Source organism: Leptinotarsa decemlineata, unplaced genomic scaffold, assembly GCF_025532065.1.
Source record: "Leptinotarsa decemlineata unplaced genomic scaffold, Ldec_3_MD MMD2_P_RNA_scaffold_12, whole genome shotgun sequence".
Taxonomy (NCBI): Eukaryota; Metazoa; Arthropoda; class Insecta; order Coleoptera; family Chrysomelidae; genus Leptinotarsa; species Leptinotarsa decemlineata.
The window spans coordinates 10,001,416-10,016,621 of NW_027412526.1; the positions used below are offsets into that span (position 1 = coordinate 10,001,416).

The following is a 15,206-nucleotide window of genomic DNA, read 5'->3' on the forward strand; positions in this document are numbered from 1 at the left end:
AAAATTCAAATTTTAGTTGAATACAAAATTTAATGATAATTTGCAAAAGTTAATAGCGTAATGAATCGCATTATTATATTGTTGATTTCATAATTTGTTGATATGAAAATAATTTTACATTATTTTTTTTAAATTTACTTTTTTAATCCGTTATAAATCTACATAATTAATTTTCTTGATAAATTTAGAGTATAGATCGCGCTATTTCACTCGCACCAACGTACATGTATATTCATCGCGAGCACGCCTGGAGTAGACTTCAAGGTGTCTGGGAAGATAGGGGAACCATCGAAAGTGACTGGGGATTGTGGAAACATTATTCGTATAGTTTTCTGAATAACATATATAAAAGTCAGATTTTATACTATGACGAAAGTAGATTTATAAATAATTAGACTGTGAGGGTGTCTGGAAAGGGGTTGTTACCGTCCTAAGTGTCCGCCAATAGACGAGGCGGTTTCTAATATGATTGTAAGTTAAAATATATGAAAACTAAGTTTTATACTATCACAAATTTGAAACACAATTTTACTCACCTTTACTACCTGTTACCTGCCAAAGCCACCGCGGCCCAGGCTGTACAGTCTGGGTTTGCTTATACTAGTATAGGGGACATATATAGAAGAATTTTCAGCTTTTATAATATAACGAAGGTCTGGGCGTCGCGGGCTCTTAACCTAACCCCCATTACAGTTATTATTTTTTTCAGATTGTGCAACGAGAGAATTTTTAGAAAGATCCATAGAAAAAATCCTCTACACGTTACAAAACTCAAGATTCATCTGTTAGAGGCAAATTTTTGAATGTTTTCTCCACAAACTTTTCGAAATTAGTGATTTCAAAGCCACTGAATCCAAAACAAGTACTTTTCCCAATCACTAGAACTGTAATACTCTTCTCGACGTGCGTTTCACCAACTAAGTTGGCGTCTTCAGAAGATGAGGGAAACGTCTTCCGTTTTTCAATCTTCTGACGACGTCAACTTCGTTGGTGAAACACATGTCGAGAAGAGTATTGCACTTTCGGTATTTGGGAGTACCACCCCTGTAGGTACTAATAGAAATAGAGGTACTTGACTTGATTGAATACCTGAATTTACAGTTCACATTGCGGATGTGCCAATTTAAAAACCAGCGAGTAAACTAAATCGATTTGATCATTTAACAGGTTGCACATCCGCATTGTGAACTGTATATTCAGGTACTCAATCAAGTCAAGTACCTCTATTTCTATTAGTACCTACAGGGGTCGTATATAATGGCGAATGTAATGAATCATTCTTAGTTTATTGTATAAGTTTGAAAATGTCCGTATAGGACGAAACTGCAGTAACCTTAGTTACAAATGAATGTGGTAAGAAACATAGAAAGTTTCATTTCTTTTTTCTTCATTATGATTTCCTACCACGTAGTAACGGCTACATCCATCAATTTATTGAAAAATTAATACATTTTTCCAAAATTTTTGTGTTTTGGATTCATTTTTCGCCAGGGGTTTCAGTTTTATCTTTCATCAATGAAACTAATTTCCTCATTGCATGTAAAAATCTCATAAATGTAAAAATATCTTTAGCGAGTTTTGGAAATTATAACTCGTTTTCAGAGTATACCCTATCGTTGAGTCAGAAATAAAATGTAGTCAAACATACCTTTTTCCTCTACAGACTTTGGCTTTCTCAGCGGTAGTGTTACGGTCGTCGTGTCCGCCGTTTCGGGAGGCGCAGAAGACGGTCTTTGGACTAGGTTCCCGGTGTTCGTTCTTCTAATGAATGAAGGTGTACTAGGCTGTTCGGCTGGTTTAGTTGCATCCTCCAATTTGAACTGAAGAAAAAAATTACAATAATAGAGCAGTTTACCTGTAACCAAAATGAAATTACACCTATGCAGTAACATCCAGACTGGACAAGGCGGTAAATGAAGATGGGCAACTTTATAGGTCTGAAGATAATCTTTCAAATCTCAACCGGAGGTAAAGTGTCTGGAAACCCAAAACCCCACTACTTAGCCATTTTGGGCGCGCAGTTGTTATGTAACAGTCGTTTGAGTAAGTTGATGTGTTTTAATGTAATTAAATATTTGTTTTTGAAAGCAACACACCTACGCAAATCAAAAATGAGTTGGATTCTGCGTATTGGGACCCTGCACGATCATTTACCACAGTGTAATTTTGGGCAGCTGAATTTAAAAGTGATCGTAAAAGCTTGAAAGACGATAAACATTCGAGACGACCAAAAACTGCAACTACCGACAAAAACACCGCCAAAGTTTACCAAAAGGTGCCAAACGATCGCCGAATTAAAGTGAACATGTCAAAAGAACCTGTTTGTCACATATTAAATCAACGTTTAGGTATGAAAAAGTTGTCCGCGCGTTGGGTGTCGCGCAGGTTAGATCAAAAACATGTTCGAATGAACATTTCCAACGTTCTGTTGGCGCAGTTTAGCCGCAATAAATCCGTGTTTTGGCGGTGATAAATTTATATCGGCAGGTGTAGGTCAAGACCCGCCGAACACACACTCTCTTATTGACATAACTCCGGACACTCGCATAGGACATGCCTGGCAGTTTCATCTTCCTGGTCACACATCTTGCATAGAGGTGTGTCCACTAATCCCATATTATGGAGGTGTTTCCTCAGTTGACAGTGGCCAGACAGAAATCCTACTGTTAAGCGATTTTTCTTGGTCATCGCTAGATATTTCTTCGGCGCCAGCTTCTCAGGGTCGCCCAGGGTGATCCTGGCAAAATTGCATCTTTTGATTTCATCCCATCTCTTTAGGGATTGAGCATAGGTGTAATGTTTGGCTAGTTCAGCAATTATCGAAGTCATCAGGCCGTAGATGCCACTGGGTCCTAAAATTCTCAGTCCAGTCGCTTCCTTGGCTAAAGAGTCGGCAATGCGATTACCTTTACTTCTGTCGTGTCCTTAAATCCACCTCAGGATAATGTTATTATCTACCGAGGCTTTGGCTAAATCTTGGTGGCACTCTAGTACTAGCCCCGAGGTAACACATCTGTTATAGGCTAATAGGGCTTGTCTGCTACCAGTGCAGATTGTTATTTTTTTTACCAGAAATTCCTTTCCTGGTTATTTCTTTTGTGGCACACGTTAAAAGGTAAGACCTCGTTAATCCTTAGCTCCCACAAGTTTGTCAACTTCTGAGAGTTGTCGTTCGTATGGGGGCGACAGCTGATTTACGGAAAAACAGATTTAAACACCATTATAGCCCGAAACAAATATACAGTCCAAACAGTGAGACTGCAAAGAGGGAACTGGCTGCAAAAAAAAGCAAAAACTGTTTTTTCGGCTGGGAAAGTTATGTCTACTGTTTTTTGGGATACTCATGGAGTTATTTTATTCGATTATCTTCAAAAAAGGAAAAATCATTACAGAAGCATACTACGCATCATTACTTGACAAGCTGAAGGCAGAACTTGCGGAGAAACGGCCATATTTGCAGAAAAAGGAAATCCTGTTTCACTAAGACAACCTCAGCGGTCGCCATGGGAAAAATCCAAGCTTTTGGTTCAATTGCAAAGCTTTTTCAGGGCGGTAAAAATGAGTATAAAATAATGAATTCAACATTCAAATTGATAAAAAGGAGTGATACATGTGTACGATTTGTTTACAAATGTTTACACATGTTTCACTTCTTTTTATCAATTTACATGTTTAATTCATTGTTTTATACCAATTTTTACTGTCCTGAAGAACCTTCCCACTAAAACGAAAGCTATATATACTAAATATCAACATTTGTTTACAAACAGGATTTGAAGCTTCAATAACTTCTACTTATTATACTCGTATGTGAACGCTTTCGATAGTAGGCTGTACTTCCAATAACTTCTACTTATTATACTCATATGTGAGCGCTTTCGATAGTAGGCTGTACTATCATCTTCATGGCTCTTCTGAAACTGAACGTTTTATCTTCTCGTTTGTTTTTTTATACAGTTAGAACGCCTAATGTAACCCAAATACAGGCAAATTTAAAGAGTCATCCAGGTGAGAACAAATACCTACACTAAGGCGTTCTAATCGTATAAAAGAACAAACAAGAAGATAAAACGTTCAGTTTGAGTAAAGCCATGAAGATGACAGTACAGCCTGCTCTTGTGCTATTGAAAGCGCTCGCATATAATAAGTAGAAGTTATTAAAGCTTCAAATTCTTTTTGTAGACTAATGTTAATATTAAAATACTGAAAATAAAGGAAAATTATTTGCATCATCTAGATGGCAAATAAGATTTTGCCGAAATGTCATGAAAATAACCCAGTTAGCACCAAAACATGGAACACTGATCAAAACCCGAAAACAGTTCATCATACTCTGTTCGTTAGAATCTTAAGAGTTAACAGTCCACAACACACAAACACAATCCAAACTTGAAAACAAAAATTGGAAAAAACTAAAAAGTTTGAAGTTTCAGTTATAAACAAAACACAATTTCAAATTCAACAGTCTTCTCAGCATGAATTGAAATAGATAATAAATCATCATAATCATCATGCCTGCTCATTGTGATACAAACGTATTTTTATAATGGTTACCTTTTTGCAATAGAATATTTTCAATTACTTCATTTGATGAGTCTTTTAAACAATTTCAATCATACACTGCGGACATAAATAGTCCCTCCCCCCTCAACGATTGTCGAAAATTTAAACGAAATGAAATTAATCAAATTCTCAGTATCGATAATAACAGCTGACAAGCTAACACAATACTCTCTGTTACTAGGGTAAAAAGGTATGGATTCTTATCTACATAGTTGAACACAAAAACATCCTAAATCGGACTGAACACAGAAATGTGTTTTTTTGTCAAATACTTTCAATTTCCTGAACAATTTTTTTCTCTTACACATCACAAACTGTGTGTAGTCTGTAATAACTAACTTCGTACCTGTTTCAATCCTCTTTTGGTTCCAAAGTTACAAATTATAATTTTTTTCTTGTCTCCAATTCATACACAAATAATTCTGCAACCGGTTATCCAAATTGAAGGCAGTATTTGAAAAAAAAGTTGTGGCGTCCTCTCCACAGTGAGTGATGTCACGCCATTGTCTTCTATTATTAAAAAAATACTAAAAATGGTTCCTTTTCATACAAACTATGTCAGACTGCCACGTTTGAAAGTTAGGGAGAGGAAGACTACTTACGTTTGCACTGTATATAGTTTCCTAAATAGCTAAATAGTTGACATCAACTTGTGATGCACCGTTTGGAACCTTTGGTGTAGTAATGAATATTACTGTAGTTCATTCCCAACACCAAAACGTTATTTTTAACACTTCGACACGTGTTTCAAGCACCAAATGATCATCTTCAAGAGGAAGATGATCACTTGATGATTGAAACACGTGTCGAGGTGTTAAAAATAACGGTAACACCAAACCGTTATTTTTAACACCTCAACACGTGTTTCAAGCGCCAAGTGATCTACTTGGTGTTGTCATTATTATTACTGTAGTTCATTCCCAACACCAAAACGTTATTTTTAACACCTCGACACGTGTTTCAAGCATCTTCAAGAGTAAGATGATCACTTGGTGCTTGAAACACGTGTCGAGGTGTTAAAAATAACGGTTTGGTGTTGGGAATAAACTTCAGTAATATTCAATTGATATCAAAGCAAAACTTCAGTGATGTGCTAGATCCTGAATTAAATATTTTTGCTGAGAACTCTTTCAAAGTGCCATGAAATAAATGACACAAAACTGATTTGTAATTCTCTATCTTGATTGGTCAATAGCATCAGCAATCATAAACTTTGAGTTTGGTATACATTTTCTGTTGCCTTGTGAAACATTAAGTATTTCAATGGAATAATGGAATAAAAAAAATGCAATGTTCACCAAAGCTTTGGACAATAAAGCTTTTGACAATAAAGCATATTTATTATTAATATTATTATCATTATTACAGTTAATACATCATTCATCCAAATTTCCAACCACATGTCATGAAGACTATCGAAGTTTGTAAAGTTTCGTCAAAAATGTGCCTTACGTCAAACAGTCTGGTCTTACCTTGCTCGAGCCGTCCACCTTCAGTCTCCAAGAAGGTCTGCGTTCATGCACGACAGGTGGCTCTTCATTTTCGCGAGTTATAACCGTAGGCGTCCCTGTTGTTATTGTAGCAGTAACGACCACTCCATTAGGCGAATCACCATTAGAACCCGGCTGTTAGTGCAAAAATAAGTGATGATATGATTGAGGGAGTTTAGTGATATATTTTTTTCAAAGGTAGTGAGAAACTGGTGGGTTGAACTTAGATAGAGGAATGTTTTAACAAAATCTTCAGTAACAAACAATTTTGACTGTCAAGAATCTTCAATGTTGTTATTAATTACCACTTTGATTTTTTCATGATTTTTCATATAAATGCACTCTTGTCCGTTAGAAATAACAAACAGGTACTCTCAAGGGAAAATATTTTAAATCATTTTCAAGTTTTGGGACCATCCTTAAATTACGTCACACGTTACATTGTGTGACAAGGGAATGGGTAGGGGTTCTAAATTTTTTGACGTCACATTTCAAAACCTATTTATTTATTTTCGGCAATGCTTATTTTTTACAAAATAATTAACAAGTTCACATATATGTATTTAACAGTAATCTAAGCTAGGTTTAAGGAAAAAATGTATGAAATAAAATTTAAAAAATCGTAAAAATAAGTTAATGAATTACAATCTTTTCAGTCTTTTTGAATGTTTCCAAAGAAGAATTCAGAAATTCTAAATCTACATTGTATGTATTTGCAAGTCTCAAAATTCATGCTACTATTGATTATTTTATGAATTAGTGTAAGATCTGATTCTAATCTTCTATGAGCCAGAGTATTCAAGTTAAAAATGTCCAATATGATTTTATAATCATATTCACCAATATGATATCCCAGTTTATATGCAGAGTACCTTAAAAACTTATTTTGAACACTTTCAAGAATATCAATATCCACATGATATGAAGGGCACCAAATTGTGGAATTGTATTATCTATTATTATCTATTATTGATCTAACAATTGAACAATATATGATTTTTATTGAAGTGAGAGATAATTCATTTGCAGATCTAAGAATGAAACCTAACATTTTTAGTGCTTTAGAAGTAATATTTGCAATATGGGGTTTAAATGACATTTTTGGGTCGAGAGTGATTCCTAAATCTCTGATTGTGTTTGTTGTTTTCAGTTCTGATAAATTGATTTTATATGGCCGTTTAACAGGATTTTTGATTCGGAAAAAGTAAATTTTTGACATTTGTCTATATTTAATTGCAATAGATTTATATCACACCAGCTAACAAAGTTAGATAAATCGTACTGTAATAATTCTGTATCAGTTGAGTCATGCATAACTTCAAACATCTTTAGGTCATCAGCAAACGAAAGAAATTCACTATAAAGAATAACATCTTTCAAGTCATTTACAAATAGGTTGAAAAGCAATGGCCCTAAATGAGAACCCTATGGTACACTCGATGAAATTGTAATTGAGGAAGATACTGAGTTACCATATTTTACAAATTATATTCTGCAGGCTAGATATATTTTTAATCCATTTCAGAATGTTTTCTTGAATACCCGAAGCGTTTAGTTTATGCAACAACAAATTGTCGTTTACTCGGTCAAATGCCTTTGAAAAATCTGTCTAAATAGAATCCACCTGGTGTCTATTTTCGAAGGCATTTATTATACAGTGTTGATAAATGAGCAGATTTGTGCTGGTTGATCTACCACTACTGAATCCATATTGTTGAATAATGATTATATGTCTACAATCCCATGCTAGCTTTTTTGAAATTAGTCTGTCTAACAATTTAAGTATTTCTATCATTATGTGATCCACTTTTATAAATAGGTTTCAAAAAGCTGTTTTTCCAATAATCAGGTCCATAAGGACATGTAGACAATTTCCAAGGTAATGACATGACTAGATTGAGTATTTCTTTAATATCAACGCTATAACTACAACTACATATATCAACCGTCTTACTAAATTTATATTCTGGAATTTGTTTCATCACTATAGACTGATGAGAAATACTTTGCGAAAAGATTTACAATATCATTACTATTTTTGCTGAGAGTCATCATAATACATTTTAGATGGTAAGGAGTGTGATTATTTTTATTATTAATATAATTCCAGAAGCTTCTAGGATTATTGTTGATGTTATTCTCTATTTTATTTATGTATGCTTGATGGCAAGTGTTTCTCAAAGCTTTGCACTTATCTCTAAAATAACAAAATTCTTCATATTTATAAAAATTTCCATTTTTGTATTCTCTGTGAACAGATTTCTTCTTGAAAACAAATTTTTTCAGCACAGAATTGAACCATATTAGGAAAGTAGAAGTTTTTTTTTAATCTAAGTGTTAAAACACAAACTTTGACCATTAACGAAAAACTCACATTGGGTCAACAGATACTAGACTAAATATTCAACAGGCTAAGGAATTGAAAAATGATGCGACTTGGTACGCAAATCATGCGCGTGAATCTCAATATTTATTACAAATAGTAAAATGCGAGGCTGTCGCTTTTGGCGACTATTACGAGAGGAGTTTTTACAACCATTTGTTTTAAATAATCAATCAGACATCAAGTCAGTATGTAACCATAGAAAAAGATGACTCCGAAGGTAAATTCGCTCCACTGTTACTTCAGCCAGCTTTAGATCTCCAAGTATCATTACATTTGAAGCAAGTTTAGTATGATGGCTATTGCCCCACTGTCAAGGCATACTTGTTTAAGCGATCACGTGGCATCTGGTGATATATATTTTGCATCATATGAGGCCACTAATAAACACAAGCAATTACATAAGAAACAAGAATGTTTGCCCATCACGAAGATTCGTCTTCAAAGAATTGCTGCTAGACGTACAAGAGAAATGTTTTGTTTGGATGATGATACTGTATGATTGGATGAAAAAGATGTTGACAGAACGAATGTTCCTGACATTGAAAACCCAAATGAGAATGAACCTGTTGCTATGCCAGTAATTAATAATTTTACCAAATGGGTTCAAATTCCATAAACTCAAGATGATTAAGTCTGGTCTTCAATTAATATTATTAATCATTTATTGTTTTGTTGATTCTTTAAAACGTTTGATTTTATGTTAATTTTATTAAAAAATATTGAAATAAAACACTTTCGGAATTGCCATTTTAATTCAATAATTATTTCTAGATGTAAAATTGTAAAATATGTGACGTCACACTAGAGAGGGGGTCAAAAATCATTAAATTCGTGTGACGTGATTTATACAGGGCTATTCAAATTCGTTTCTGTACATGGGGATCTCTTAAACGTTAGAGATAGAGTGTCGGTTAAATTATGGCAAAGTTGCGTATTTAGAGACCTATTCAACGATGTAATGAAATCGAATATGGCTCTTTTGGTTCTGGAGATACACAGGAAAAACCAAAAAATCCTAAATTATTTTTTGCCTTTATCTTCTTTATTCGCAGACATATTGAAAATCTACCCACATTTTGCTACTGGCACTTGATGTGGGCTCGCAGAATATATCCATGAATCTTTTATACAGGGTGTCATCTGACTTGGGCCACCCCCATCTTTGAATTTTTAAATACGGACCTGTATTTTTTGTTGTACTTTTTCGATCGTAGACATTCACTTCATACTGTGAAATTAAATTCAATTTTATATTTCGGGATTCTTCGGTAATATTCGATTATAATATTGTGAATTATTCCTTTTAATTTACGGCCCTGGAAATTGGTTGACTGAGTTGAATAAAAACACAATAGCAACTTTCACGCCTCCATATGTACCGTAGAGTTTTACGAGAGGTTTTTTTCATTTTTAGGTGCCTATTCATATCTTTACCATTTCTCTGAGCGTTTTCTACAATGAACTTCGAATAAGAAAACTTTTTATGATTATTTGAAACATATCTACATCGAATATTTCCGAAAAATCCCGAAATATAAAATTTAATTTAATTTCTCAGTATGAAGCGAACATCTACGATCCAAAAACTACAACAAAAAATATAGGTTCGTATTTAAAAATTCAAAGATGAGGGTGGCCCAAGTCAAATGACACCCTGTATAAAAGATTCATGGATATATTCTGAGAGCCCACATCAAGTGCCAATAGCAAAATGTCGACAGATTTTCAATATATCTGCGAATAAAGAAGATATAGGCAAAAAAATAATTTGGGATTTGTTGGTTTTTCCTGTATATCTCCAGAACCAAAAGAGGGGGCCATAATTCAACCGACACTCTATCTCTTATCGTTTACGAGATCCCCATGTACATAAACGAATTTGAATAGCCCTGTAGATGGCCCCTTTGTTTATTATATGAGTAGTCAGTCGGACGGTAGCCGGTCGGTTCGACGTAGGTGGTTTGACTCACTCAAATCGACCGCCGTGTTGGTCGCTGGTTCAAGCCACAAGCTGAACGACCGATTTTCACTTGCTATCGTCCAACCCGTGTTAGGAACCACACGTTAAAAGGTAAGACCTCGTTAGTCCATAGCTCTCGCAAGTTTCGACTTTTGAGAGTTGTCGTTCGTAGGGGTGTGACAGCTGGTTAACGGAAAAACAGATTTTAAACAAAACAGAAACAGCCAGTTGTTGATTTTACTTGTTATTGAATAAAAACTAGCAGTTACATTTTTCAACGTTCATTTGGAAGATTCCACACATTCTATCAAACTATTTGAATTAAAAATTATATTTCATTCACATGAAATATAATTTTTAATTATTTATTAATAATTTTTGGTAGTAACTCAATCACAACTTTTTTATGTGCACATCAACCTCTATCCTCAGCAAAAAAATCGCTATAAAGAATAAATTATTGGAACAACAAAAAATTACTGCACAAGAAATCAATATAGTTCAGAATAATAGTTGAAAACTCATTATTGAAGTTATTTTTGCGATTCACATTCACCAATTTCTCACTATAGGAAAAAGATACTATCATGAATATTTGTTAAGAGGTTATCGAAATTTTTTTATTGATGGAGGGAACAGATGCTGGAAAATTTTGTGAAAAAATAAAAATCACAAATTGTGATATTTATTTCATTTTTCCATACACCTATATTTTGGTAAGTTATTATTTTCGACCACCCATTAATTTTTTATGAGGTCAGTTACAAGAGTCTTCAGCAATTTTCAAATATTCTGTGAAATATCAAATTCAAAACAAATATAGGCATAACAACTAGAATGTATCAACAAAGTGTTTATAGCATTTGACAAATTGACGAAACAATATTAAAATGATGATGATTACAAGGTTTTATTTAACCTTCTTGTGTAGTTTTCAATATCTGCATGTATGTTGTTTGGTATAGATTTTTCAATTTCCAGAAAACACTGCTATGTTTTGATACAATATGATCTACAATAGAGTTTAATTTACACACGCTGTCTGTTTAAAAAATAAGGTGAATATTCATTTTTTCTCAAAAAATATTTATTTATTCCTCAATTTCTATTTTTCCCCTTCAAAGTATTCCCCTAAGATATAATATACTTCTGCCAACGTTTTTTCCAATCCTCAAACGCCGTCCTTTCAATCTTGGGAACAGGAAAAGTCGCAGGGGAACAAATCTGGTGAACATGGTGGCTGAGACATGATTACGGTATTGTTTCAGGCCAAAATATTACGAACAAGTAATGACGAGTGATGAAACGGTCATAAATTGTTCTTCCACAATACCGGACGCATTGCTTCTCGCAAGCTGCACATAACTTCAAGATAATACTCCTTATTGACCTACGAACATGTTGCAGGAACACCTGATGCACTACGCCACGGTAATCGAGGGAAACAGCAAAACCTTGACATTTGATCGAAATTTGCGTACTCTCCTTGTCTCTTCCATTGGGACAATTGAATCGCCGTTGAAGTCATTCAACAATTCCTAAGTGATGCTCATGCGACGGTTTTTTTGGTCGAAATCCAACAATTTTGAAACGAACTTTGCTGCCAGACGCTTCACGCCCAAAATTTCCGAAAAAATTGCATGGCAAGAGCCCGTTGATAGGCTGACATCCTCAGCAACTATTCTAATAGTTATTCGACGATTCTCTACAACAATTTTCTTAACTTTCTTAACATTTTTATCGGTGATTAATGTGTTGGGACGTCCAGGGCGAGCCATCGTATGCTAATGTCAACATTTCAAGTATTTTTGTGCACTTAATTTCATTTTTTACACAAAATTCAATGCAAAATCATTGATCCATTTTTTTCGATAGTAGAAAAATTTTATTTTTTCTTATGGGCGCTACATTGGATTCTTTCTGTTTTTAATAAAACCAAATTTTACCTTTTCAATGATGTATCATAAGTTATCATCCTTTTTCGAAAAATTGGAGATATTGAAAAACAATTTTTGTCATAATAGGCTTTGACTTAGATGTTTCTAAATTTGACTTTCAATTTGTTCCAATCAATGATATTTTGTTACTGTACAAGTCATTGAATTTTTGGCGAAAAATGGCTTTCACGGATGAAGAAAAAAGAGATATAATACAAATTTATTACAAATATGATAGAAACAGTGTTGGGACATCGGAAATGTATTTAAACTTGTATCCCGAAAGACGACAACCACATCAAACTACACAAAACAGAAAGAATCCAATGTAGCGTCGGATAGCAAATCTGATAACACCATTATGTAGCAGGGAAAAAGTGGTAATGAGGAAGTACAATTTCTTTTCGAATCCTTCCAAAAATAAAGCCAGAAAAAAAATAAAAACCATTTACCGAAATTTCCGTTTTTTCCGGATATCTCCGGATATACTCAGAATTTCCTTTCTCAACGACATATTGTTAGTCAGGTAAATGCGCAACTTTACCCCAATTTAACCACCTTCGTATCTCTCATAGTTTCCAAGATCCCAATAGTGAGGATCGAATTTGAAACACCCTGTATGTTAGAGACGACTGTGCTAACATAAAAATAAAACGCTAATCGAATGTACGCAAAATTTGAACATTCACCTTAATTTTTGAATAATCCACGTATGTCACCAGTATAGGCTCTAATCTTTTATGGCTTAAAGAGATGTATCTTCAACAAATATATTGATACTCTTATGCCATATCATATCAAGTGTATGTAGCTTCTAAGATAAAACATGTTCTGGAATGATTTCAATAACGAATGTCACAAAAACATTTTTAAAGATTCAAACATTATTATGCTCACAATTTTTTGATACAGTTACAAATAAAAGGTATATCAAATCTTTCAAAGTTCTAACTTGACATCTCAGAGGCTGTAATGGAAATACTGAAAACTCCTTTAAAAGGCACCCTTTATATTTGACAATTATAATAGTTATTTATTATACAAGGGAAAAAAGTATTAGATTTCAGCTCGAGAGCTAAAATCTTATATTTTTCCCGTGTATAATACACAATTTTTTCTGTGACAGGAAAAACGACGATTTAATATTGAAAAAACATATTACAATATGTTGAAGTCAGAAAATTATCGATGTGAAATTTGAATTTTTAAACAGGTAGGCTGTTGTACTTATAGCGTTGCTAGGAAACCAATCATTAGAAAATCAAATATCTGTCAATTTAATTTTGTGATTTAATTTAAAAATTGCGAACTGAGTAGTCAGTAGTTATTTTGAAAAATGTCTAAATCCGAGTTTTCTCTGACTACACCGGAGTTAGTAGAAGCAGCGAAAGTAGTGTCACAAAAATCATTGCCAGGTAAATCGCGGAAAATTTATGAAACCGCGTATTCAAGATTCATGGAATGGAAGGTGAAAAAGACATGCAGTTCTTTCTCGGAGACGGTATTATTGGCTTATTTTTCGGAACTGGCACAACAACAAAAGCCATCAACAGTGTGGTCCAATTATTCAATGATTAAAAGTATGTTACAATCCAATAATAATGTAGACATTTCAAAATATTTCAAACTAATTACATTCCTGAAACAAAATGGAAAAGGTTACACGCTCAAGAAAGCTGCGATATTTACGAGTACACATATTAGTGACTTTTTAAATGACTCCTGATGAAGTTTATTCAATGGCCAAGGTTGTTGTTGTATTTGCGATTACAGGAGCTTGTCGAATTTGTGAAATCAGCCAGTTAACATTTGATGATATTGAAGATTCGGGAACGTTATTAATTGTGAAACTCAAGCAAACATAGAATGATGTAAACAGGAGATTTGTAGTTACTGAAGAAAAATATAATTTCAACACAAGAAAATTCGACTGTTGTACCAAATAGTTCAAGGAACATATCATTCATGCAATGCCCATTTAATAATTGATATAAAGGAAATGTAACTTTTGTATAAGAAAATATTCTAAAATTAAATTTCTACCTTTACTATGTGTATATACAGGGTGCCCCATATAAAACTCCGCGGGCAAATATCTAAAAAATGAAAAAAAATATTCATATTTCGTGAAAGTAGATAATTTTGGTAAAGGGTCCTCTTATTTACGTAGGCGTCATCCGTTAGAGCGTCGCGACACCGACGCAAATTTTGTTAAATGGTAACCCAGTATTTTCAATTGGTTTTTGAATCCTGCATGAAATTCTGAACTCAGCCACATAGCACACTTGTAGTTTTCCTTGAATACTGATGAAAAAAAGCAATTTAATTGTGTATTATAAAGAGGGCCATGAATAAGTCAAAATAAATGCAATAATGTATTTATCGATCTATCAAAAGACCTGTCAGATTTGATGGACGAAAGTGTTTTCTGTTTTGTGTTGGTTTTTCGTAAAATTGAAAAATATTTCAATTTCAAATGCAGAAAAGTTGGGAGATGATATATATTTATGGCGAAGCAAGAAGGAATTCAAAAGAAGCAGTGAGAATATACGCTAATCGGTATTCTGACAGAAAATTACTGTAAAACAAAACATTCGCTGGCTTAGCCAAATCTTTGGCACGAAATGGATGTTTTAATGAACGGAAGAAAAAAAAAAACAAAAACGGCTACTGATGAGAATCACAGTGTTGCAGTGAATTCAGAATTTATTGCAGAATCCAAAAACGAATCGGAAAATCTAGGTTACCATTTAAAAAAATTGGCGTCGGTGGTGCGACGCCCTAATAGATGACGCCTATAGCTGGATCTCTTCGCAAAAAAGAGGACCCTTTGACATCAAAATCATCTGTCTTCACGAAATATGGATATT

The 15,206-nt window shown here is 33.9% G+C and overlaps 1 protein-coding gene across 5 annotated transcripts in view; it reads right to left on the reverse strand.

The window, feature by feature from the left end:
• Mbs (Myosin binding subunit) overlaps positions 1–15,206 on the reverse strand; it is a 114,423-nt gene that overhangs the window by 39,620 nt on the left and 59,597 nt on the right. For 4 of the 5 annotated variants that reach the window (XM_074173838.1, XM_074173842.1, XM_074173845.1 and 1 more), the window contains 2 exons: positions 6,036–6,188; positions 1,649–1,820 (listed from right to left, as the gene is read on the reverse strand). In XM_074173838.1, the coding sequence (XP_074029939.1) occupies positions 1,649–1,820; positions 6,036–6,188 (325 nt within the window). The remainder of the gene's footprint in view (positions 1–1,648; positions 1,821–6,035; positions 6,189–15,206) is intronic. The other variant, XM_074173854.1, reaches the window with a different exon arrangement.